At 39.1% G+C, this 27,505-nt stretch overlaps 3 protein-coding genes and 1 non-coding gene across 4 annotated transcripts in view; 2 read left to right on the top strand and 2 right to left on the bottom strand.

Annotated features, from left to right (window-relative positions):
• Positions 1–62, bottom strand: part of LOC132177494 (uncharacterized) — a 1,569-nt gene extending 1,507 nt beyond the window's left edge. Inside the window, exon 1 of the mRNA XM_059589839.2 lies at positions 1–62. This exon is cut by the window's left edge and continues 1,061 nt beyond it. Coding sequence (XP_059445822.1) covers positions 1–11 — 11 coding nt within the window. The 5' untranslated portion in view covers positions 12–62.
• The window catches only part of LOC132177493 (Eukaryotic aspartyl protease family protein), a 30,633-nt gene extending 18,884 nt beyond the window's left edge, over positions 1–11,749 (top strand). Inside the window, exons 7-10 of the mRNA XM_059589838.2 lie at positions 900–987; positions 5,188–5,263; positions 6,050–6,121; positions 11,185–11,749. Of these exons, the coding sequence (XP_059445821.1) occupies positions 900–987; positions 5,188–5,263; positions 6,050–6,121; positions 11,185–11,354 (406 nt within the window). The 3' untranslated portion in view covers positions 11,355–11,749. The remainder of the gene's footprint in view (positions 1–899; positions 988–5,187; positions 5,264–6,049; positions 6,122–11,184) is intronic.
• An 8,806-nt stretch (positions 11,750–20,555) lies between these two features.
• LOC132179265 (PHD finger protein) lies at positions 20,556–21,521 on the bottom strand. Its single transcript, XM_059591956.2, has 2 exons — positions 21,382–21,521; positions 20,556–21,267 (listed from the first exon to the last, which is right to left on the bottom strand). Exons 1-2 carry the CDS (start codon positions 21,449–21,451, stop codon positions 20,960–20,962), a joined length of 378 nt encoding a protein of 125 aa, XP_059447939.1. The 5' UTR covers positions 21,452–21,521; the 3' UTR covers positions 20,556–20,959.
• A 5,878-nt stretch (positions 21,522–27,399) lies between these two features.
• On the top strand, positions 27,400–27,505 carry LOC132180157 (small nucleolar RNA R71). The gene has a single exon (XR_009440050.1). It is a non-coding gene; the product is annotated as a small nucleolar RNA R71 (small nucleolar RNA).

Here is a 27,505-nt window from a genome sequence, read left to right as displayed (position 1 = left end):
GCCTCCGACATTCTTCACGAACAATGATCTCTTGGCGATTAAGGCTGATCACTCGAAACAGAAACCACCAGCAATGAAGGCCGGCAAAGGTAGAACTAAGAACAGAAACTGCTCTAAGAAATTTCAGCAATGAAGGCTAAACAGAAACGTGCACAAATACTCTGTTTTTGAACCAAAAAACAGGGTAAAACAGAGTACAAAAAAAACAGCAGTATGATCTTGGCAATGAAGGCCTGTGTGAAAAGGTTATAATCCAAAAAAGAGCCTAAAGCTCTGATACCATGACAGAAACTGATTCTTCATTGATTTGAATAATACACAAAACGTTAGCTATATACATCAACCCTAGCAGCAGAAAAGGAAAACTAACTAAGTTATTTCAAATCCCATGATTTATGGGATATAATAGGACACTAACCAAATCAGCCTAATTCAAGGAATACAGGCTGTTACATAATTTCCTAAAATAGCTAACTATACAAGTATAGAATACAAGTCATTAAACACGTTTTCCCACAGAAACTTTAGCTCTTGATCTGAGAAAGGCAAAGAAAATTTTGTAATTTTCTATTAGTCTAAATGAAAACCATTTTATTCATTACTTTCTACTTGTTCATTTTGAACAGGTGTTTTTTTTAATAATCTTCAGGAAAAAATAGGTAACTCTGTTTAAAATACTTCTCGTCTATATTATTCTTACTAAGTTTATTGTATTTCTTGATCATGCTGGTTACTTTCATTAATCATCTAAAGATATAGTTTTTATCACTCAAGGCTGCCAATTCCTTCTGGCTTGATATATGTAATGTATGATTATTGATGCTGTACTGTTCTTACATATTCAAAATAATGTGTTGAGGATCGTACTTTGATTTAGTAAGTTTTGCTTTCAATTGCAGTGTTGACGATGGGTTTCCACCTGTGACCTTTCATTTTGAGAACTCGCTATCTTTGAAGGTTTATCCACATGAGTATCTATTTCCTTTTGTAAGTATATCAAGCAAGTTAATAAAGGTGCTCTCCAGAAATGTTTGTTTCAAAATTTTACTTGCTTTCTTTTTGGTGTTCTCTTTGTACGTTGCTTTAGATTCTTATGTTGTACTTGGAAAGATTATGGGCATGGTTTTAGTTTTGAATAGTTATTAGCTCTCTTGGTTCATTTGTCTCTATGGTCAACATAAACATCATAGTAATTACAGCAATCACTTGTATCTTTTGATAGAAGCTCCTTTCTCTCTTGGCAGCACGTGCGGGTGTGTCCTGTACTTCTCTATGCTGGTGTGTCAGATTTCTTTGTTTTTAAGCTTCTTTGGTTCTTGGTTGGTTGCTTGGGTGTCATGGGATGATGTTGTCGACGATGCCTAAAGAGGTTGTTGTGTGGGTTCTGTTTCATTGAGTCTCTAAGTGTAACAAAGGCCCCATGGGGAGCTTTTTCTTCTTCTTTGTAGATTGAAAATATTTTGAGTTCATTATCGAGTAAGAGGAAATGCCTTCAAGTCAAGAAGAGTGGAACGAGGGAATTGTTATCTCAGGTCAATTTTTTGGGTAGAGTGGAGTTTTTTGGCTACTCTTGATAGTCAACGCTGTAGCCAGAGCAGAGAACAGTGCAGGTTTCATTCGTAAGTTCAGAGATTCTTAGTGCGCCTTCTTGGGTCAGCGTTGCATAATCCTCAAGGTAGTTACATGGCCATTGAAGAGTTCAACAGCAGTTGGCAGATGGGATTTATTCTTGTTCGGTAGGCAAGAAGAAATGGGGTTGGTGTGGGTTCATGGAGGTGCTACAGTATTTGCTGTCTCCTTGTACCTTTGTGAAATGCGCACCTCCGGTCGTCTTTTTACCCTCACCAAAGTCTCAGTTTGTTCTCGTGAACCACTCTTTTGTTTGGACAGACTTTGTAGGCCCATGTCAATCAAGGGAATCCTGTGATATCAACATTACTTATCAAAAAAAAAAAAAAACAGGCTCTTCTTCAGGCTCTCACAGCCCACTTCAGCCCTCTTGCAACCATTGGGCCTCACTCCAGGATTTTATTTTTGAATAGTCTTCATATTTGTGCTGCCCGAAGGCCCATAACACAGTGGACAACAACCTGCGTTTGTTAACAGGCATGTGGCTTAAGTTGTGACTGTTGGGTCAACTTTCATTCTTGGTCGAGTTGTCCATTCGTGGGTCAGCGATGCACTCTTTCGATGTACTATATCTCGTTGGGATTCGAATCATTGTTGAAACCTGTTTCTAGTTCGGCAATAGAGCGTTAGAAAATGACTGCAACCATGGTTACAATCTCATCAGTAGTTGGGTGATAGGGACATCAGACACAAGCCACCGATCACACGTGTATGGACGTTGACGACATAGGATGGCCCTATGACCTTGTGGTCGGGTGATATTATTATGTTATTTTTCGCAATTTATTTACATTATTTATTTTTGGACTGGTTATTTTATTTTTATGATTTTGGGTTTAATGTTATTTTAGTGGGTTTAATGTCAGTCCAGGTACTACTAGGGTTAGGATTAAGGTTTAACCCTTAGTCTATTTAAACCTATTTTTCTATTTTTAATAAATAATATTATTGACATGGTTTTGTCGTCTTCTCCCCTCTCCCGAGCTTCTTCTTCTTCTCTTTGGCTTATTTTCTCTCTTCTTGGCTTCGTCCTCTCTTTTTCTTCTCTCCCTGTTTACTGTCTTCTCAATTTTGTGTTTGTACTGCATCAATGGGTCTTCTTCATTGGCGATGGACTCCAAGATCTGTGCAACTTCTCTCTTTCATCTCTCTCTCTCTCTTTCTCTCTCTCTCTGGGATGACGACAACATAATTCTCCTAGTGGTTGCATTTTCTAGTGGGGACCTCAATGAATCTGAGAGGAGCGAAAGTTTGCCTTTGCCAAAGGATCTGCATGGCCTTGAATATCGTCTAGACAATACTCCATGTATGAATTCAATTTTTCTGAGGGAGCTGTCATAGCAAATCCTAAGCCCACCAGCCCAGTTATTGTGGCTCCCTCTTCTTGCAAAGAGGGTGCCCTTTATATTGGTCCCTAGTTTTCTTATTTTAATTCCTCATCCCTCGTGCACGACAATTTGAGAACTCATACGTGGTCAAGAGATGTATGTATGGGATAGGAAGATGTTTGGGTTTTCACATGAAGGATTTGAAGCCGCAAGAGTTACAAAGGAACATCAGGCCCCTTCAGAAAGAGATTGGGAGCGGGGTTAACGGAGTTAGGGAACTTCTCAATTTGTCTTGCTTAGTGAACTATGACACCAAGAAGAACCCACCCTAATCCCTTTCTTCTTCTTGGTATCGTGGCAAGGCTTCTACCCCATTATGAAATTGAAAATTATTAGTTGGAATGTTTGAGGACTTAAGGATGTAGGGAAAAGGTTCAACATTAGCAACTTATTGAAAATTTAGAAGCTTGGCGTAGCGTGTTTTCAAGAAACAAAAATGGAGCATATTTCAGCCAGTATTGTCTGGGGCTTGTGAGGTGGATCTTTCACGAGGTGGTCTGTTCTGCTAGCCTTAGGAGCTTCGGGAGGAATTGTCTTAATGTGGGATAAATGTGCAGTAGAATGTATTAAAGAGGCCTAGTGTGGTATTGTCTCAATTTTTTTTTGCTTGTTCCCCTATGCCTAGTGTGGTGTTTATGGTTAGAAAGAAATGCGAGATGCTTTGAGGATTCAGAGAGATCTTTGGAGGAACTCACGGCTTTCTTCTTCTACACGCTTTTCACTTGGATAGCAACTTGGCTTGCCCCTTTAGTGATTAGCTATCTTGATTTTCTTATTCTTTTCTCTTCTCCTAATTAGTCGTTTTCTCTTGTATACTTCTTGTGTATTTGGGTTGCACCCCTCTGCGCTTTTGATATAAGCATTACTTATAAAAAAAAAATATGTATTAAAGAGGCAGTGGGCACTTTCTCTATCTCATGCAAATTCAAATTTGTTATGGATCAGTTTGATTGGTCCTTTTCAGGAGTTTATGATCCCAATGTTGATTCTGAAAGGCACTATTTGTGGGGAGAGTAATCAGGGGTTTTCAATTTGTGGGAAATCCCTTGGTGCATCATGGGAGACTTGAATGTTACTTACTTATCGAATGAAAGGATTTAGGCGGCTTGGTTAATCTCTGCCATGAGGGATTTTTCTGATTTCATTTTAGAGTAGCAGTTTATCGATATTCCACTGGCTGGAGGTTCTTTTACTTGGTTTAGACTTGATTCTGCAGTGCTGCCTTTCTCGACCTGTATCTTATCATTTTCCCATATTGCTTGGCAGCGGAGATTTGTTTAGAGGATCATGTTCCTTTTCTATCTCTTTGAGCATCTTGGCTTCGGTACTAAATGGAGGAAATGGATGTCTGCTTGTATCTCCACAACCTGCTTTATTTTGATTAATGGTTGTTTGTATGGTTTCTTTGGTTTCTTTGATCCTACTGAGAGCCTCCACCAAGGAGATCCTCCTCTCTCATCTCTCCTCTTCATGATTGTCATGGAGGCTCTCAGTAGGATCAAGAATGCTCTCTAGAGCATGGTTGGGGGTTATTTATCGAGATTCGGGGCAGAATTCTTCAATTTCCTGTGACAATGCATACATCAAACTTTCACCCAAAAAATCTCCAATCAGCCAATATGGAGTTAGTGACCCTCTATGAACTAAGAGCCCTGAAAATCATAAGTTCCCTATTCTTCGCACAAAAATCAAGTATACTGTAGGTAGGCGTCCAAGAGAATAATCTCTGTGACATTTGGGCTTTTGCCCAAAGATATTAGATTTTGGGTTGCAATGTAGACAATATTAAATAGCAAGGGATGCAATTATTCAGTGGACAGTAGAGGTTTCAAAGAAAAAGAATTTAAAGGTTTTTCCAAATCTTGACAGTTGTGGGGTGGGGTCTGTTAAGCATTATGAACCATCAGTGTTAACCAGGCAGCACTCTCATCTGGTTTCCTTTAGATTTCTCGAGTATTTTCCAAATCCTGTTTCTAGAAATATGATGTAAACAAAATGCAATGCAAGTCTCGGAAGATTTCTTGTGTCATTGTTGTTGCTCTATCCAATCTTGTATATGCATAGCTTCTTGCCTTGTAGCATTTGTTACTTGCTGATTTGTCATTTTCTTAAAGTATGTTGCATTGTGATCTACATCAGTCAGTTAATTTACTATTGTGGATCTTTACAGGAAGGTTTGTGGTGTCTTGGATGGCAAAACAGTGGGATGCAGTCCAGGGATAGGATGAACTTGACCCTTTTGGGAGGTATACCCCAAAAATTTGTACATTTGGCAGTGAGCCGCAGGTTTATTTCTGATATTGCTGTGTAATTACTATAGAACATTGAGTATACCCTCTTGCACTACGGTTTACTACGGCTAGAGCTTAAACATTTGAGGTTGGATCTGAGATGAAATTTTAACATATTATCCGAATATGTCGTTTGCCATTACTCAAGTCTGAGTGCTTGACTCTCTAATCAATAACTTTGATAATTATGAATGAAAGCATTTCACTTTTTTTCTGGAAATACACATTAAGCCTGAAATTGTCCCTGGTTTTGATAAAATTTGGAACTGTTACTTTATGAAAGAGAACTGGTGAGTTGGGATGTCCTTAAGAGAGTTGCAAGATATTGATAACTGGGGTGGCTACAATTAATACTTTGTTGCTTTGCTCTGCCTTCTAATCATCAACACTGTCAAGCATTCCAAGCCTCTGGGATTCCTGTAGGATTTTTTGGATATTAAACTCTTTTATGCAAATTATCAAATCTCTGCAAGAACCTTAGCATGTTATTTGTTTTATCAAGGTGGTTATTGATGAAGCTGTCTTGTAATGGTTAAGTCTCTTCATTAATAGTAGAGTTGGCTTTGAGGTCCCCTAAGATTAGGACTTGCCTTGACATTCTCTAGAAGCATTATGTAATAATGTGGCAGAAAGAATCAATTTTTTATTCCAACTGACGGCTGTCAAGAATTCTTGAGTATTAACTTGATATAGCTCCATGGGCATTAATGAAAATTTAATCACTTCTTCTGTTTGTTGCAGATCTAGTCCTTTCAAATAAGCTAGTCTTGTATGACCTTGAGAATCAAGTCATTGGATGGACTGAATATAACTGTAAGTATCATATTATCTTTGTTCTATTCTAAATTTTTTATTATATTTTATTTTAATTCAAGTATATCTTTGAATATGTTTGGCCTAAGAGCCCTAGCTATGCATATCGTTAGGCCCACTAGCTCTTTTGGTGTGAATATACACGTCCCTTGGTACACTTGTTTCACCTAAGCTGAAGGGAGGGATGGGATGGTGTTAGGGTGGGTCTTAGCTTCCATACTTGCATTATAATAGTTCTTACTGATTGAGAAGATAAGAACCTCTAACCATGAAGTAGCAGCCATTGCGGAGTTGCTAGAGCATTGTGGGTATCAGTTTTTCATCTTTTCGGGGTAGAGTGAGTAATGCCCAATCGAGTGGTAGAGTTATTGGCTAGTTGGAGTGGCCAGTTTGGTAGTCATCGTTACTTAGAAACTTGGAGGATGGCTCCCCATTGCGTGATATGGTGCATCTAGAGAGAATGCAATTCCCGTAATTTTGAAGACTAAGAGAACGGTGATAGCTTTAAAATATTTATTGTTCAAGACTCTATGGGTGGATGGTTGCTATCAATAGTTCTTGCTTCACTAACTTTGTAGAGTTTCTGGATATGTGTTCCTTTCCCTCTTCCTAAGTGGGTATTTCTCTTGTATACTCTCCGTGTACTTGGTTGTGACTTTCTACGCTTTAATAAGATTGAATTACTTATCAAAAAATAAAAAAATAAAATTCATGCCTATGAAATGAAGACTTTGATTATTGCGAAGGTTCTAGCCAATAGAATGAGGAGAGTCATGAATCGGGTGATTTCCAACCCGCAGAATGCTTTCGTCAGAGGAAGACATATTTTGGATTCGGTGCTTATAGCCAATGAATGCCTGGACAGCCGCATCAGATCTGGGGATCTCGGACTCTTGTGTAAGCTGGATATGGAGAAGGCTTATGATCACATGAACTGGAAGTTTTTAATCTATTTGCTAAGGAGGTGTGGTTTTGGTGAGAAATGGTGTACATGGATCGAGCATTGTATCTCGTCTGTGCCGTTTTCAGTGTTGATTAATGGCTCTTCCTCTGGTTTCTTTGGGAGTTTGCGTGGGGTGAGACAAGGTGATCCTCTTTCGCCTTTTTTGTTTATCATGGTTATGGAGGAGTTCAACAGGATGATTAATGCTTCCATCAGTAGGGGTTTCATCAATGGCTTCTATGTGGGTGCTAGAGTGCCTGAGCGGGTAATTGTTTCTCACCTTCTCTTTGCTGATGATACGCTGGTTTTTTGTGGGGTTACTTCTAACCAAGTTAGATTTATTAAAGCCCTTCTTATCGGCTTCGAGGCGGTCTCAGGGTTAAAAGTAAACCGGGCCAAATCTGTCTTGGTCCCAGTCAGAGGTTCGGTGGTGACAGGGGAGCTGGCTGGTATCCTAGGTTGTGGCACTAGTTCTTTGCCCTTGAGGTACCTGGGTCTTCCGCTAGGGGCTTCGTTCAAGCTTTTGGCTATTTGGGATGATTTGTTGGAGAAGATTGCTAGAAGGTTGGCCCCTTGGAAGCGTTCGTACCTGTCCAAGGGGGCGAGACTCACTCTCATCAAGAGCACCTTATCCAATCTCCCCACCTATTTCCTGTCTTTGTTCCCCATTCTTGTTTCTGTGGCGAAGCGCATTGAGAAGATCCAACGGGATTTTTTATGGGGGGGGGGTCTCAATGACGAGCCTAAGTTACACTTGGTCAGCTGGGAAGAGGTGTGTTCTTCGATAGCTGAGGGTGGTCTAGGGATTCGAAGTTTGCGCCTTTTTAATCAAGCTCTTTTGGGGAAATGGTTATGGAGATTTGCAAATAAGGAAGAAGCTTGGTGGAGAAGTATTTTGGTGGCAAAGTATGGGGTGGATTGGGGTGGATGGCGTTCTAAAGTTCCTCGTGGAACGCATGGGGTGGGGTTGTGGAAACACATTTGTAAGGGTTGGGGGTTGTTTTAGAGCCACTTTAGATTTGATCCTGGATTGGGGGTGAAAGTCAAATTTTGGGAGGATACTTGGTGTGGCGAGATGTCCCTCAAGGAAGCTTTTCCCGGTCTCTTCAACATTGCTAGCAATAGGGATGCTTTCATTGCTGATATTCGGGAGTGTTCTAATGGTATGGTTCATTGGAATGTTACATTTACCCGTAGAATTCATGATTGGGAGGAGATGGTCTTAGCCTCCCTCTTCTCGCTCTTGTATTCGTCTTCGATTCGTGGGGAAGGGGAGGATCGGATGTGGTGGACCCCTTCAAGAAAAGGGAAGTTTGAGGTTCGCTCTTTTTATAGGATGCTTGTCTCAAAAGAGTCCAATCACTTTCCTTGGAAAAGCATTTGGCGCACAAAGGCTCCTACGAGAGTGGCCTTTTTTGCTTGGTCGACTGCCCTTGGAAAATCTCTCACGTTGGATAATGTTCGGAAGAGAGTTATTGTGGTGATTAATCGCTGTTGTATGTGTGAAACGGACGGGGAGTCTGTGGATCATCTATTTCTTCATTGTGGGGTTGCGCGCAAGTTGTGGGAGGTTATTTTCTCTCGCTTCAATTTGTGTTGGGTTATGCCTAGAAGTGTCAAGGATTTGTTTGCCAGTTGGTGTTCGGGTGGGAGATCTAGTAGTGCTGTGGTGTGGAAGATGGCTCCCCTTTGCCTGTTATGGTGCCTTTGGAAGGAGAGAAATGCGAGATGTTTCGAGGATTCGTCGAGGAACCTTGAGGACCTTGTTCATTTCTTTTTGTACACTCTCTTCACTTGGACTGCAGGCTGGCTTGCTCCTATAGTGATTAATTTTCCTGATTTTCTCTTTTTGTTCTCTTCTTCTCTCTTCCCAGCTTAGTCGCTCTCTTGTATACTCCCTGTGTACTTGGGTTGCGCCCCTCTGCGCTCTTTAATGCATTATTACTTATAAAAAAAAAAGACTTTGAAACCTTATTCTGAAGGGAAAAATTTGTGATTATAAAAAATTATTTGTGCTTATTTATACTCAGTAGTGTATTGTGATAAATCATGCAATATTAATTAGAATCCTAGAAGATTAGATACAAGGACACTATTAAATTTAGCAAATATTTCCTAATGAGCAATTGTTAGCTTCCTCTTGTCTAGTTTCAGCCTTGGGTAATATTACTAAAATTTAAATTCTAGGGCCCTAACTAATATTAATAGGGAAAAATCAAAATTCAGTTTTCGAGTTTTTCAATTTCGACAATTAGGTCCTTAGGTTTTACCCGTGTTTCAAATCGATCCTTTTGTCAACCTTCTATCCAAATAATTAACTGTTCACGTACCATGTGAACTATTTACCAGTTACACCCACCAACACAATGCCATGTCATGCACAAAAAAGAAAAGGAAAAACTAAGAGGGTGGGGGTGGTTCAGCTACCACCCCCAGGTGGCCACCCCCTCTCTTGGGAGATGGTGGCCAGACCATCCCCCACTTGAGGGGGTGGCTTGGGGTTTTGGGGTGGCCTGGGTGTGGTCAAGCCATCTCTCCAAGCACCGGTAGCTCACGCCACCTGAACAGCTCCCTAGGGGTGGTTGAGCCCTTTGGGTGGGTTTTTGGGTGTCTAAGCCACCCATCTAGGTGAGTTTTTTGGGGTGTTTGAGCCACCCATCTAGGTGGGTTTCAGGGTGGTGCTACAGCCCCCGGGGGTGGTGGCCAGACCAACCCCACCCCCTTCAATCCCATCGATTCTCTTTTTTTCTTTTGTATGCATGACTTGTGCAGATGAGCATGACATTGTTGGCAGGTGTGACTTGATGAATTATCCACGTGACAAATGGGCTGTTAATTATTTGGAAGGCTAGTCAGTTTGAAATACGGATAAAACCTAAGAGCGTAATTGTTGAAATTAGAAACCAGAGGAATTGAAATCCCAAGAAAATTGAAGGACTAATTTTGACTTTTCCCTTAATTTTTCCTATGAATTTACTCATTCTCGTACCAATTTGGCAAAGAATAGCCTTATTTCAACATATATTGAAATTGCCTTTGTATAGAAAACTGTGTGAGAAAATAATTCCTATGTTGCTTTTGAGATTAGATGAAGTTTGAGGATTAACGAAACCCAAGATTGTTTCAACTAGGCATCTTTATACTTAATTCTGCAAGAACAAAAATATAGAATTTGGTTTATCTCAAAGTTGCCTTTGTCTTAGTGCAATGGTAAGAGTTGTAAAATATTGAACCTAAATGGACAGCTTCAATCTTGAGAGTGGCTATTTTATGCAAAATTGCTGAAGGCTAGGACAATATCCAAATCCTCCTAGGACCTTGTTTTGGTGGTACCAACATTAGTTATTTACTTCATTGTGGCCTTTGTGAAATTCTAAGAAGAGCTGGCTTTTGTTGATTAATGGAGTACTAATAATCATCCTATAATTTCTCTTGATGCAATTATCAAGAGAAACAAAAAATGGGCTTATTTGCTTAAACATAATTTGTTTGTAGGCATGCTTGTCATGATTTGATATTCAATTTTTTCTTTTGTGATATCATTGTGTGGAAGGCAAATTTTGGTTGAAAGATGTTATTGCATCTGTATATTTCACGAGTAACTTTGTTCGTTTCCCCGGATGCGCATGCTTCAGTTATACTCGTTTTTACCTATAAAAAAAAAGGAGAAAAAATTCACGAGTAACCATTGCCCACAATAGCCTTTTGAGAACTGATTTAAGAACTTAGTAGGATTACTGTGTTGGACCTTTACCTGTATTTACACCTTAATTTGTTAAAATTGCAAGCAAATCATAGTTAATAATTTCATTGAATCTAAACAAATTAATTGCATTTCATGATTTTCTAAACTCTGATTGAAGGACGGAACTCAGAGTTTTATTATCTCAGGCTAGTTGGTTTTGGTTTAACACTTCAAAACCTGATACGAACTATGGTACTTCTGACTCAACTTGTGACCCTAAGTTGGAAGTTAGAAAGCCTGAAAAAATTCACTGAAAAGTTGTCATGTTAATTGCTCAGGAATTACTAAAAACTGTTGCACTCAAATTGCAAATCTTACATTGTTATTATCATTCTTCTGGTTTTTATGTTATGACTTTATAATGGTTGGTTTCAGGCTCTTCAAGCATTAAACTGCAGGATGAACAATCTGGAACAGTTCGTTTAGTAGGTTCCCACTCTCTTTCTTCTGCTTGCAGTTTGAATAGTCGATGGGCTATAGTTTTGTTGTTTCTAATTCTGCTGCTGCACAATATTTTTACTGAAATGCTACTAGTCTTCAGCTAATACAAAGTACCAACAGTCAAGATAAAGAATCAGAAAATATGAATATAAATAGAAAATCATGAGATTGATTGATAAGATTGTGCTCCGAATACTTTGTCAGTTGTATATTTATTTTCACGCCTGATGTGGAAACAAGCTAGGATTGTTCATTGTAGCATGCTTCGCTCTGGGTTAAATTTTTCTACCCATTGTGAATATGTGGAAATTTATGAAAGCTTAGAACCAGGTTTGAGTTTTGAAGTATATATCGTTTGAACTTTGTAACTTGGCTTTATGTTATACTACCCTAGATTGTCTTATATTTGTGAGTCTCACATTAGGTGAGGAGATTGTGAAAACGTTATGTGGGTGCTAAGTCCTGGTGGAAGTTTAATTAATTGTTGTACTTCTTTTTATGTTCTCTTCTTTTTTTTTCTTCTTAGTCGCTCTTTTGTATACTCCCTATATTCTAGGGTTGCGCCCATCTGCGCTTTTGATTTATACATCTTTACTTATTAAAAAAATTAATTAATTGTTGTGCTTTACATCAAAATTTAACAATGATTGAAACCATTTATAGATATGTATTTTGCTACTGAAGATCTATAAATTCTATTTTCTTCTCTAGACATAGTCTTGCTTAAACATGATTGGTTCTTAAGCTCACCTTTGGTAACCAATCAATTTGAGGTAATATAGATGTGTATAAGCTTTGTGGAAGAAAAGGAGGTTCCACAGAAAGTATGACAAAGAAGTACCAAGTATTTAATATCTACAATTACCAAGAAACTCTTTTGCCACCCTTTTTTTTTTCTTTTATCAAACTAATTATAACATTTGGAATGATAGGGTGTTTCCTTCTAGACAATTTTAGAACTTGTAAGTGAGGTGTTCCCACTTGTTGTCCCTGTCGTGTCCCCACTAGCCGTCAATTCATGAGATGTATTGTGTAACTGCATTTCCCATATATTTGGAAGAATAGAATGAAGATAGTGAGGAGATTCACCCCCATTTCTTTTACATTGTCATATTTCCATCATAGTTAACATGGTACCAGAGCAAAATTTTAGGGTTTAAAATTCTTCTTTAGTCTCTTTTGATTTAGTTTTTGGTCTTTGTTTCCCCCTCCCCCTTTGATTCTGTTGAGCTTTTAGAGCTTGATTTTGGTCAGCCTCCAGTGCCTTGATGAAGCTCTAGAAGAATTGTTCTTGGTGACTTGAAAAAGTCTAGCAATAAAAAAAATGAGTTTATTTGTTTTCAGCGGTTTGTGGGTTGTTTTGCTGGGTCTGGTGTTTTTTCGGTGCTTCCGTGGTGTTTCTCAGTGATTTTCATGGTCTTCGGCAACATTTGTGGCGTTTACCAATGATTTTCATGATTGGCAGTGTTCTCTGTGGCCTGTGCTGCTCAGTGGTCTGTGTTTTTCGGTTACCTCAGGAGATGTGTTTTTTAGTGTTTAGGGTTTAGGGAGCTTCTATATATTTGGTTTAGTGCATTTTCTTGTTAATGTGTTTTTTAGTCTGTCTTTGTGTTTGTGTTTTCTAAGTTGTTCCAGGTTGAGGGGGAGTATTCGAGGTTGTTTGTTTGTTCCAAGCTGAGCATATATTATATATATGCCCCAGCTTGAGGGGGAGAATTAGAATGATAGGAGTTTCCTTCTAGAAGTTTTTAGAACTTGTGAAGTGTCCCAACTAGCTATTAATTCATGAGCTGGATTGTGTAACCACTTTTTTCCTATATATTTTTGGAAAAATGAAATGAAGGCAGTAAGGAGATTGAACCCCATGTCTCTTACATTTGCATATTCCCATCATAGTTTTTTTTTTTTTGATACGTAATATCAATTTATATAAAAGCGCAAAGGGGTGCAGCCCATGTACACAGGAAGTATACAATAGAGACCACAAATGCAAATAGCTATTAAGCTGAAAATGAAGCACATAAGTCTAAAAATTTCGCAAGTGTTGAATCTCGCGACGAATGCCATATTACTCTCCATGAGAACAGTGTTTGGAGCACCCCTTTCTTCAACTCTACAAGTCCAAGTTCCCGGTCCTCAAAACCCCGTGCATTCCTTTCCCTCCATAAGCACCACATAACACATAAAGGAGCCATTCTCCAAATTTGCAAAACTATACGATTACCTCTTTGTCCTCACCAATTTCCCAAACATTCCTTCATCCTAGCCGGCATCACCTACGTAACACCAAACAACTGAAAAACCATGTTCCATGACTATAGCAACCTCACAATGCAATAATAAATGATTAATTGATTCACCACTATGCTTACACATACAACACCACTCTGTTACTATAATGTTCTTCTTACGTAAATTGTCCAATGTTAATATTTTCCTCAGCATTGCTGTCCACACAAAAAAGCCACTCTCAGAGGAGCTTTACTCTTTCAAATACTCTTCCAAGGACCAACCACCGGAGCCGAATTAACCTTTACCTAATAGTATGACTTCACCTCAAAATCCTTTCGCTTAGAGGGAATCCAACAAATTTTATCCACCCCACCATGCCTAATCTGTTGGGAATACAATAACTCGAAAAATCGTGTAACCTCCTCTAACTCCCAATCATGAACAGGTTGAATAAACATTACATTCCAATGAATAGCACCATTTGCTATATCCATTTTCTCCTCCACCCATTCCTCCTTTGTGCATGCTATATTGAATAAGGCTGGAAACATAATCTTCAATGGTGACTCCCCACACCACACATCCTGCCAAAACAACACTCTAGAACCGTCTCCTACCTCAAACTGCACGTTACTAGAACCGTCTCCTACCTCAAACTGCACATGTTGCTTAAAATTATCCCACCTCCTTCGAATACATTTCCACACTCCCACCCAATAGGAGCCCCCTACTTCCTTGGAGCACCAACCATCCCTCATTGTATCATATTTAACCTCCACTAATTTCCTCCACCAAGCATCTCCCCATTGGCAAACCTCCACAACCATTTACCTAACAAAGCTTGATTGAATTGAATCAAATTCCTTACCCCTAATCCCCCCACCTCCTTCTGCATGCAAACCTTGGACTAGTTTACCAAATGAAACTTGAATTCGTCACCTACACCTCCCCACAAGAAGTCTCTTTGTAATTTTTCTATTCGCTTCGCCACTCGCACTGGAATCTAAAACAGAGATAAATATTATGTGGGTATGTTACAAATAGTGCTTTTAATCATTGTTAGCCTACCACCTTTGGATAAATACATCTGCTTTCACCCTGCCAACTTAGTCTCAATCTTTTCAATGACATTGTTCCATATAAATGGATCCTTATAATGAGCACCCGAAGGTAAACCCAAGTACGCAAATGGTACTGAATCCACACCACACCCAAGTATTCTTGACAAACCTTCCACATCTCCCACCTCACCTATAGGGGCAATAACAAACTTTGACAAATTTATTTTCAACCCCGAAACCGCTTCAAAACACAGCAGCAAGCTCTCAAATTACGAAGTTGTTCCACCTTTGGCTCGCAGAAGATAAGTGTGTCATCTGCAAATAGTAAGTGTGACACTACCATTAGCTCAGAATGTCACGAACCCACCGAAAACCCAGCCATTAGATCTCTCTCCACCGTTGCGTTCATCATCCTGCTAAACGCCTCCATCACCAACACAAATAATAGAGGGGACAAAGGATCCCTTTGTCTCACTCCTCGAGAGCTACTGAAGAAGCCTACATGCGTTCCATTAATAAGAACGGAGAAACGTACTGTAAAGACACAATGATGAATCTAACCTCGCCATCTTTCCCCAAAACCGCACCTTTCTAACATAAATAGTAGAAAGTCCCAGTTGACATTATCATTGGCCTTCTCCAAATCCAGCTTGCAAATAAGACCTGATTCCCTAGATCGAATCCGACTATCCACACATTCATTCACCATTAAAATAGAGTCCATTATTTGCCTACTAGACTAATAGGCCGAAAATCCTTGATCTCCACCACTCTAGCTTTTTTTGGAATAAGCACAACAAATGTAGCGTTAATGCTCTTCTCAAATTTTTCACTTTCATGAAATTCCTTGAAAACCGCCATCATGTCCTCCTTTACCAGCCCCCCAACATTTCTGAATGAAGGCCATAGTGAACCCATCAGGGCTGGGTGCTTTGTCGCCCTTCAACTTCCTCACCACCTCCCATACTTCATCTTCCTCAAAATCTCACTCCATCCAAAGTCTCTCCCCTTCATAAATGGAACTAAACGCCTGATTTACCATCAAAAGGGCTAAAAGCCTGATTGGTCTCCCTTGATATTGTTCAGAATACAGTGTTTTATAAAAATGCACAATATGATCTTGTATAACTGCTGGATCCTCTGTCCTACTCCCATCTACCATCATGGCAGCAACTGTGTTATTTCGCCTATGCGAATTGGCCAACCTATGGAAGAACTTTGTATTCCGATCTCAACAATATAAATTACTATAATGGAGAAAAAATAAGCTATAGAAGGATCCGGTGGTTGAAAGAGGGAGATAATTGTACGAAATTTTTCCATCGGATTGCTAATGCGAATAGAAGACATAACACCATTGAGTCGTTGATTGTAGAAGGTTCCACCACTTCAGATCAAGAGGTTATTAGTAATCATGTCACTCATTTTTACGAGTCTCTTTTCAAAGAGAGTCTCTCTTGGAGACCGAGGTTAGATGATCTTGAGTTTGACATGTTGGATGTTGGAGAGGCCACTAGTTTGGAAGCTCCTTTCGAGGAAAGGGAGGTTTGGGAGGTGGTGAAGGGAATGGATAGGGACAAGGCACCAGGTCCGGACGATTTTTCTATGGCGTTCCTTCAGGATTGTTGGGATGTGCTCAAGGGGGACATTATGGCGGTCTTTGCGGAGTTCCATGATTGAGGTAGGTTTGAGAATAGTCTTAATGCCACGTTCATCTCTCTCATCCCGAAGTCTCATGGAGCTACCGACATTAAGGATTTTCGTCCGATTAGCCTTGTGGGAGGGACATACAAGATTATAGCCAAGGTCCTTGCCAATAGAATGAAGAGAGTGATGAACAGGGTAATCTCTAAACCCCAGAATGCTTTTGTAAAAGGCAGGCAAATCTTGGACTCAGTTCTCATCGCCAATGAATGTCTGGATAGTCGTATTAGATCAGGGGAGCCCGGCTTATTATGCAAATTGGATATGGAAAAAGCCTATGATCATATGAATTGGAAGTTCCTTCTCTACTTACTGAGAAGGTGTGGTTTTGGAGAGAAATGGTGCTCCTGGATCGAGCATTGCATCTCGTCCGTGAGATTCTCGGTTTTGATTAATGGTTCTTCATCCGGTTTCTTTGATAGTTCACGTGGCGTGAGGCAAGGTGACCCTCTTTCACCTTTCTTGTTTGTCTTGGTCATGGAGGCTTTCAGTAGGTTGATCGACGCCTCGTTACATAGGGGATTCATTTCTGGGTTTCTAGTGGGAGCTAGAGAAACGGATCGGATTATCGTCTCTCACCTTCTCTTTGCTGATGACACTTTGGTTTTCTGTGGGGCAGATCCTACTCAAGTAAGAAACATTGGCGCCTTACTTGTCTGCTTTGAAGCTGTCTCTGGGTTAAAAGTGAACTTGGCTAAATCTGTCATGGTTCCTGTGGGTAGTATGGACAATGCGGACAGGCTGGCTGGTATTTTGGGATGTGGTATAGCTTCTACGCCGCTGAAGTATTTGGGCCTCCCGTTGGGAGCCTCGTTTAAGGTCAAGGCTATTTGGGAGGACGTGTTGGAGAAATATGCTAGAAGGCTGGCCTCTTGGAAACGCTTGTATCTATCAAAGGGGGGGAGGATTACTCTCATAAAGAGTACCTTATCCAATCTTCCTACCTACTTTCTGTCTCTGTTTCCTATTCCGGCCTCAGTGGCGAAGCGCATTGAGAAGATTCAACGTGATTTCTTATGGGGTGGGATTGATGAAGAGTTTAAATTCCATCTGGTTAGTTGGAATAAGGTATGTTCTCCGATCTCTGAGGGAGGTTTAGGCATTCGGAATTTGCGTTTGATGAATCAAGCTCTTTTGGGAAAATGGTTATGGAGATTTGCTCAGGAGAAGGAGGCTTGGTGGAGGAAGATTTTGGTGGCAAAGTATGGTGCGGTTTGGGGTGATTGGTGCTCCAAGGTTCCCAGAGGATCGCATGGGGTTGGGTTATGGAAGTATATATGCAGGGGGTGGAGGTCATTCCAAAGCCACATTAGATTTATCCCTGGTCTTGGGTCCAATATCAGGTTCTGGGAGGATATTTGGTGCGGAGATATGTCTCTTAAGGAGGCTTTTCCTGGACTTTTCAACATAGCCACCAAGAAGGATGCGTCTATTGCAGACAATAGGGAATGCTTAAATGGCTCTGTTCAGTGGAATGTTTCCTTCACTCGTAGGGTACATGATTGGGAAGTGGAGGTCTTGGCCTCTTTTTACACGCTATTGTATTCGCATCCGATGGGCGGGGAAGGGGAGGATAGAATAAGGTGGATCTCTTCTTGTAAAGGCAAATTTGAAGTAAGATCATTTTATAGGATCCTTGCTTCAAAAGACCCTACTCCTTTCCCTTGGAAAAGTATTTGGCGCACCAAGGCTCCTTCAAGAGTGGCCTTCTTTGTTTGGACGGCCGCGCTTGGAAAGATTCTTACTTTGGACAATGTTCGGAAGAGAGGTATTGTGGTGATAAACCGTTGTTGCATGTGTGAATCAGATGGGGAGTCTATTGATCATCTCTTTCTTCATTGTGGGGTGGCGCGCACCATGTGGAATGCCATTTTCGTTCGGTTTGGTTTGTGTTGGGTTATGCCGGGTAACGTTAAGGAGCTGTTTGCTTCTTGGTGGACGGGTGGTAAATACAGCAGCGCCGTTGTGTGGAAGATGGTTCCTCTATGCCTTAAGTGGAGTATTTGGAACGAGAGAAATGCTAGATGTTTTGAGGACTCTTCGAGGAATATAGAGGACCTTATTCATTTTTTCTTGTACACTCTCTTCTCTTGGACTGCTGGTTGGCTAGCGCCTATAGTAATCAGCTTCCAAGATTTTCTTTTGATGTTCTCTTCTTCTTTCTCTTCCTCTTAGTCGCTCTCTTGTATACTCCCGGTGTACTAGGGTTGCGCCCCTCTGCGCTTTTTCTATATATCTTTACTTATCAAAAAAAAACATAGTAGCTATGATAGCTACGCTACAGAAGTGTCAACATAAGCTGAGTAAAGTCATTTTGTTCCTTAGTCATGAGCAATTTAAGCATTTGAGCAACCTAATTTACATGGTGGTTGAGTTTATTACCTATGGTTTAGTTGTGAAATCTGTAAAACTTAATGTCAACTCAAGGTTATAACTGACTATTGTGAAGTTGAGGCTTGACAGCGAGACCGTGGAGTAACTCTTTTTCTTTTTTGAGAGGGGGGGGGGGGGGGGGGGGGGGGGTGTTTGTTAAGGAGCTCAACACCAGGATGGTAGAAGTTTAAACAGTTCTCATTTTATGGCTTTTTCAATATGAAAAATGGAGAAACTATAGAAGAACAAAGGCAAACTTGTCCTATTGAGTATCCCTATTGGGATTTCCTTCTTTTCTATGTCACACTCTTGCAAGACTTAGAATACGTAGTGCTCAAGGTGAATTGCATCTCAATTATCCTTATGAATACCTTATTGATTGTAGAAAGGTCGTCTAGTTTATTTAAAGTTGTGACTTTATTTAGCTAATTTTGTAATTGATTCGGTAGAATTAGCTTTTTAATTAGTTCAATCCTTGTACAAAACGTCAAGTGTTTGTCCTCCTAAAAGGCTCATATTCAGTTTTATGCTACCGTTCTGTTGGTGTTAGTGTGTTTGTAAGCTTCATACATGTTGCTGGTCACTTCTTAATAATTTAAGCTTTTGAAATAGATGATTGGTAACATGTTATAGCACAGTTGTCTATAAGGTCCTTGGTTTAAATCTTGGTAAATCCTATGCTACTAATTTCTTATGTTTTGCACATGGAAGTCTGTAATTTGTTCATTTGGATAGACTTACATGTCAAGGAGAGTGCTAATATTTTTGGGACACAATCAAAATAGAGCAGGGATAGAAATTAGTGTTATTATTTTCTAGGAATTAGTATTACTGCGGAACGCCACAGCTAAGTCCTATTCATTAGATTTTTTTTTTTCTTCTAATCAGTCCTATTCATTAGATTGATTGCAATACTATGGAATAGAACTCAGCTATTCTATATAACATTAATGTTCGATACATTTGTATATTTGTTGATAAAATGTAAATAATTATATAATGTTTATATAATAATCTGGCATACGCAATCCCGGCTTTCTAGGTATTAAAATGACTTTTTACTCTTCTTAACGCAATCTCAAACATGCTCTTAGTAGCTTAAGCTTGTAGGATAGATAGTAAATTCTTTTCTCAAGAATTGTATCCCTTTGTGTCGCTTTAATGTTCCACTCGAAATATGTTGTCATTGGTTTTTAATCTTTTATTTTCCTTTCTATTCAACATATTTTGGTTTAGTAGATTTACCTTGGGAAAATTATTGCCTATGGCGGTTATGTGAGATTGAAACTGTATAAGCCGAGTGATCGATGACTCTGGCAGCAGCCATTAAATAGGCCTACAAAGGGCATTACCAAACCAAGCCCACTGGGGGACCTCAAATAGGCTTAGTTGGTTGACAATAAGTCATATTTTTGTTGAATAACGTTCCTCTTAACACAATTTATTACTCATGTCACACACCATTGACATGATACACAATGTCAAACCAGGAGATAAATAGATCTCAAGTGTAGCATTACTCATTTTTGGTACATTATATTTTATTCTCTTTAACTACCAGCTTAATTTTAGTTATACCTTCAAACTACAAATAATTGCAATTTGGACCCATAAACTACCAAAATGTTCTAAATTGCTACCTCCGTCGAAACCGCCATTAAAAGGTTTTTTTTTTTTTTCTGCAAAAAATACCCCTATTTTCCTCCACAATGTTGTCTAGGACTAAATAGAGGACCAAAAAAGAGAAAAGTCAACATATTTCATCTCAAACTGTCACCCAATTGATAATCTCACTTCCAAACTTTAAATTGCAACAGTGTCTTTTTAAACTACTAAAAATTGTCGATGTTCCCTTTAATGACATAAATACCCTTGATAAAAATAAAATAAAAAATAAAAAAATAAAAAAATAAAAAAGAAAAAAGAAAAAGAAACACCCTTAAGTGCACGTGCAGTTCGATTGGATTTGAGGGATGGGGTTCTGCTCTCATTTAACGGCCTAGCACCATCTATTTATTTTTTGCATCTCCGAGAAAATGCACTGCTCGTGGGTATGGAAGCTCTAATTGTAAATTCCTTTTACGTTCCAAATCGACCATGTCACCTGTGCTATGCTTTTTGCTCGATCTTAATTGAGAGTTCATTTGATAAAATACAACGCATTTGTTAGGACATAATTCTTCCCTTTCCTGCTAAACACGGCACCTGTCTTTCTTGTTTACACAGCTGAGAATTGAGACCAAAACAAAAAAAAGGGGAAGAGACCAAAAGACAAATAGAAGAGGAAATACAAAAACAACTGTTGACTTAGTAAGAAGAGGCACGTAGGTAGTGGCCTGTCACTCGCACTGGAAATACCAGGTCGTAGGGTGCATCAGAAACTTCTGATGAGAGTAGTTGAAGGACAGTTTTTGTGAGGGTGCCAACGGTAACCCACCATTGATGACACAGTCATCATAGCGTAGCACTTTGAGCAGCCTGGGATTCACCAGATGTTGAGGAAAGTTTCCGCAGTTCAAATGGATGTTGATTATTGGGCACATAGGGCAGTTGTTATGCACTTCCACCATGAATTTTGGCGGGTTACCGAACCCGACCTGAGTCTGTTGCACCGTCGGAGAATTTGCTGCACAATTAGCTCCCAACCCTGCAATTTGTTTTAGCATCTGGTTAGCTTCAAAAAAAAAAAAATCACAGATAATTTGTTCATATGCTTTGGCTAAAACCCAAGTAATTTAGGTACACAGAGAGAGAGAGAGACCATGGTATAAGAGACAGGAGAATGTAAGGAAAGTGGTGATAAGCTTGGAAGACGCTGGTTGGCTTTGCATTTTTCAGTACTGCAGAGAGTCTGGGTGGGGGGGATTTAGGTGGCTGCATTCCTGTGTTATATAGACTGAAAAAAAAAAAAAAAAAAAAAAAAAAAAAAAAAAAAAAAAACCACAGTTTGGAGGGACTTTTGTGGCTGTGGGAAGAAGAGTGATCAAGAGAGAGTCACATGCAAGGAAAGGGGAAAAACAAGAAAAAAGTGTAGTGGAGAGAGAGAGTGGAGAGAGTGGATGTACGTGCTTCCCCACCAAAAAACCTCATTCACATGGCAAAGTCAGAATCCAAAACATGCCAAGAAATTCTCCTGCAGAGCAGGGCTGTTGAGTTGTATTGTCGGAATGCATCTGTGTCTCTCTCATACGTTCTCAGAATCAGAGCCCAATCACATGCTATCTCATCCATACCGGTTATAGGAAGACTTTTCAGACCTACCCAGACAAGCCATGTGTGAGTGTGACATTTGGAGCTAGCTAGCTTCCTTCAATTCTTTTCGAATTGCGAGGCCTATAATTCTGAACATTTTCATCCAATATTGAACTATGTAGATATTTACCACAAGGACAGGGATAATCTTTTAACGAAGAAAAATACATATTTATCTAGTTTGATTATCGGAATAGACCCATAAAATAGAATAGTTAGTTTTTTTTTAAAAAAAAAGTGCTATTCTTTTAAGAATATATTATGTTTTCCAAAAAAAAAAATTACCCACATAATTGTTTCATCTCCTTGCCTAGAATTCCTAGACAAAAGCTCTCCCTCTTTTGAATCAGTCCCGTCACTTGCTCTTGTAGCTCTGGTATCTATTTTCCGGTACCACCCATGAAGCTTTGGCCGGAATGTTAATTTCTTCTGTAACGACATGATCAAAATAGTCAAAACAACCGATATGAAAAAGAAAAAGGCTAAAAAGATAGAAATCCAAAGGTGAAGAGAGGATTGGTATACCATTTTTTCATCTTCCTCTAGAAGCTTGGGATGGAGATTGGAGTACAAACCATTCATCGATCACAGATCACAATCGTCAGCATCATGAAAAAGCTTCGGAGACATTTTGGTGCGACCACCCATAGATTTCATTCGGTTTTTTTCAAAAGAAAATTTTGAATTTTTAGTAATTTTTGTTCAATTCTAATGAGACCATATGTATTGTCACCAAACTCATAAATAACTATTGTATTCCACCTTATTCCAATCTTAGTAATAGTCATTTTCTTAATAAAATAGTCATTCCACGTACCAAATGCGGCCTTAGTCTCTTACCCTTATTCCATTTTCTTTGAGCAAGGGCATGTGAGATGGGGTCTCTTGCACGAGGAGGAGAGCCTTGTTCGAGTTGGAGCCCACCTGTGGGGCTCATTGTGCGCGCAAGAGCTCTCATACTCGGACAAAAGAGTTCCTTAAAAAAAAAAAAAAAAAATAGTAAGGGTAACTTCACTTTAAATTCCTGAATTATCACGCGATTTGAGAAGACCCCCCACACCATCCAAATGTTCAAAACCTCTCAATTTGAATCCATAATCCATATTGTAGGATGAGTTATAATTGGAAATGAGAGAATAATTAAAATCTACTTCATTAATGACAGGATAAGGTCCACCTAGGGGAGTAGATTGCGTGGGAAAGAGGGGAGATTTACCTTTGGCAACGGTTGTAAATCTTGTTGGATTAAGTGTGGTGAAATCACTTAAGCTTGGCAACGTGTCCTCTTTCAAATTGTCTAGAGAAATGTATGGTTGCTTCAGTGCAACATGTTTGGATGGGGTTTCTTGTATGATATAGTTGTCAACCATGTTGGGGGGAACTACCACGTGTTCGGATGATTAAGGGCGTGAACAGTGAGTGACCAACTGTAGGTGAGTTGACTCATTTCCAAGGGAGCCAGCTATAGAAGCAGTGGACTTGGCCGAAGCTAGGTTGTCCGTCGATAATCTAGAATTTGAGTTCTCTAATGGACTAGACGAGACCATTCGTGGACTAGAGGAGGAAGTAGCTCTGAGAGATATGTTGTAGTTGACATGATGTATGGCCGAAGGAGGAGAGGGACACCTAGATTTCTTATGACCGATGAGCCCACAGAGAGAGCAATAGTCTACAAGCCTTTCATATTTGAATCTAACCTAGAGAGGATCTTTACCGTTACGAGGAATATCGAAACCTGGGATCAAAGGTAAAGATGTATTTAATTCCACCTTGACTCGGAGGTATTGGCGACATATGATGCCTTTGTTGTCGCAGTTTTCTACTTCCAGGACAGAGCCTATAGCTTTCCCAATACAAATAGCATTCTTGGTTGTCATGTTCTGCATGGAAAGACCATGTAGCTGAATCCAAAAAGGGCTGATATGGAGCTCAATTTCCTCAAGTGCATGGTCTAGGGACCATGGTTGGAGAAGAAGAAGAGAGCCATGGATATTCCATGGCCCTTGCTGAATGATACGGTCCATATAGCTTTGAAGTGGAACAGCGAATAGGAATTTCTTTGGAGCCAGCACCTCAATAGCCAAAGGAGAAGCAAAGTTCCAAGCAGTAGCCATGGTAGTTCTTGTGACAAATACCCACCTAAATTAATAGGCAAATATTTGCTACGTTTTACTCGCAAGTGCACGAAATCAAAACGTGAGTATAGAGTGCAAGTACGAGATCATTCCCATGAGGATTGTTGTTTTATTTAAAATTGTTTTTTCCAAATTAAATTGCTAAATTGTCACAGATTTGCAATGTTGAAAAGAAATAAAGATAATGAAAAAGTTAGGGTTTTGACATCCACCACAAATCATACTAATTAAGATAATATTAGGCTAATGTTCCAATCATATGGCATATTTAATGCTTGTCAACCTAAGGGCATGGTATCAACATCTTAAGCTATTGATCTCCCTAAGCAATGAATTAGGCATGGTATCTACTTTAATTGATTTCTTCCCTAAAGGATTTAGCATGGCATCTACTAAGTTATTTTATAGGGAAACATAATTCTATGGAAATCGACAAACACATGAGTCCTAGAGCATGGTATTTATTTCTAATTCCCATGTTGATTAAGGTAAGAACCCATGGTGAGGTTCTTTTTTCACTTTATTAAAGCCCAAGATTCGGTCATTTAAATTGACTTAATTAACAAATTCATACCATAAAATATGAGGAATTCAATCATATAGACATAATCAATTAAATTAAACCACAATTATTGAAACAACATCACTAATATTAAATTAAAAAGACATGATTAGGGTTTCAATCTAGCTCTAACAATAAGTTTAGTTACATATAATGAAACTAAAACTAAAATAAAAGGGAAAGAAGAAACCGGAAAACGCTTCTTGAAGTAGCCTCCAAATTCTCCTCCCTAGAATTGTATCTTTTCTAAGAGGCCTAGAGGTCTATTTATAGGTTCTAAAAAGACCTAGAAACCCTAGAAAGCCTAGTAAAATCGGAGAACAAAACCCTAGTCCAATTAGGGTTGGGAAAACCTAATTTTAAGTGGAAAATAAGTCTTTCCGCATCTAGGTTGCCTGAATGCGCTCGATTGTTGTCCCTTGCGCTTGATCGCAGCTTGCGCTCGATTGTTCTCTCGAGCCTAGGTGTGGTGCGCTTGATCCGAACTCCAGCTTTTCCCAAATTTGGTCATTTATGCTCAAAACTTTTAGAAATGCTTCCTTTTCCTTCAGGCTTCAAACATCTAAAAACAGACAAAAACATAAAAAGGAAGTAATACAACATAAAATAGCATAACTAAAGGATTAACATACATAAATTAATGAGCTAAAATATGTATAGTGTTAGTCCCTTAGAAATACTAAACTGAAAATAAAAAGAAACCAAAAAAAAAAAAAAAAGCTACTCTATCTCCACTGTCGTAGTAAACACGATTGCATGTAGCATATGCAACAAGCCTTTTAAACCCCAAAGCATCCCTAGTAGGACGAGTGAAGTCTCGTGAGGGTTTAATAGAAATGCTATCCACAAACATTTATGCACAATTCATGTCATCCTAAAAATTAAAGCATCATTTAAAATCATGATTTTCAGTCATTAGCAAGCTTAAAAAGATAAACTTCATCTTCACAATAAATTGAAATTTCAAAAGTTTAATCATTTACAAAAGGTAGGCTAAGGCATGACGAGCTCAAAATGGTGTAAGGTGAACTAGCATATAAATATGAAGCTTTCAAGTAATTCCAATGTGCAATATTTCACTATCTCAACTTCTACTAGGATCCTTATCAACATGAAAAACTATGACATGGAGTCACATTATTATTATTTTGGCCAGACTGTGCAATATTTGGTTTTATTAAACTGTCTAATTGACCCATGTAACAAGTTTTAGGCCAATGCATCCAAAACTAGATGGTTTTAGGGCATTAGGTGTAAAAACACCCCTAAGGACTTACTAATTTGAGTCAAAAAGGCTACAGAACTAAACTAGCCATGGCTTTAATCAATTCAAAACTTTCACCTTTTGATGTGAACACTCATTGCTTAATGAGGCAAGAGGTTTAGTTACTCAATGAGAACTTAAAATTGATCATTTTTTTTTTTTAACTTATGCCAAAGTATCTATCTAATAAATCACCCAGTTTTAACGAAGACAAAGAAACATACGTATCAGCCTTACATATCATACCTCACCAAAGATGTGCTAGTGTGCTTGTGTTAATCAAATCAAACATATGAATTCTCACATGCCTAACGTAAGTAATCAAACTCAAAAATTCTATCATCAGATCATGTGTTCATAATTTTAAACTCACCAATGAAAATCAAATCACAATTCTTAGATCAACAAAACTTTTAAAACAGACATGAATATGCACTTTTGCTTCAAAATTAAAACAAAAATAGGTACAAAAGTGTGTGTGTAATGTGTCTCCTATACCCCCAAACCTAATTGACACATTGTCCTCAATGTGAATAAAACATGAAAAGATCTCACCTAGGAGATGGGGGAACTGGTTGGACTGGTATGGCTCAAAGCACACCCCCAAACTTGAACTCAAGCACATTTGTCCCTAAAAAGCAAAACACTCATAAATAAAAAGGAAACAAAAATAAAATGAAAGACAAACAGAAGAATAAAAGGATAATTTGTGGGGTGCCTCCCATGAACGCTAAGTTTAACATCTTCAGCTAGACTGTTGTCCTCTTGAGTTTTGTATGGTCTGAGATGGGAACTCTCCTCTCTTCGTCTCACTCAGGTCTTTAGCTAATTGTCTTACCTGCGCCTCTAATTTCTGAATGGCTTGACTTGTAGTGGACTCCAATCTCTGAATGGCTTGAGAGGTTTGAGTGTTGGTTTGTTTGTTGTGCATTCAAGAACTAGAGTATAGCACCTTCAATGTCATTCTTTTTCAGTTCAGGATTTGATTGGGCCGCTTGTGGTGGAGCCTAGTAGTTATTTCCTTGTTGAAAATTTCATTGCTGCTCTTGAGGATTCAGAACATTCTAATTGTTACTCCACGAAAAGTTGGGGTGGTTGCGCCACCCGGCGTTGTAAGTGTTGGAGTATGTATTGTTCTTTGGAAGGTAATTGTTCGGCCAAACATAGTTTACTTGCCCCTGTCCTGGAATAGAAGACATAGGACAAGTCTCAATAGTATGTTCAGAATGAGAACATAGAGCATATACCTCGACTTATGCTACTTGTTGAATCGAAGCGATGTTGTGATTTGTCATGGCCTTCATGATCATGTCTAGCTTCTTCTCCATAGTTGCCATCTGGGTCTGCACTCCACCAGTAGTGCTCACTTCATACACACCCTTCCCTTTGAGTCCTTGTTTTGCTTTAGTTGAGAATTGTTGGGAATTTTCACTCAAGGTTTCAAAGCGTTCTCTAGCCTCGTCATTGTTTTTCTCCATAAGCACACCTCCACATCCTGAATCAACAATGCTTTTGTTAGAATCATTTAAACCCTTATAAAATGCTTGTATCTGATCCTTCTGAGATAGGTTGTGGTGTGGGCATTTGAGAAGTAGCTCATTGAAATGCTCTCATGCTTCAAAGAACATATCTTCATCTCTTTGTTGGAAGGTTTGAATATCCTTCCTCAGTT

The sequence above is a fragment of the Corylus avellana genome, chromosome 4, assembly GCF_965113065.1.
Source record: "Corylus avellana chromosome 4, dhCorAvel1.hap1.2, whole genome shotgun sequence".
In the NCBI taxonomy this organism is placed as follows: Eukaryota; Viridiplantae; Streptophyta; class Magnoliopsida; order Fagales; family Betulaceae; genus Corylus; species Corylus avellana.
This window is presented reverse-complemented; position numbering and strand designations above follow the sequence as displayed.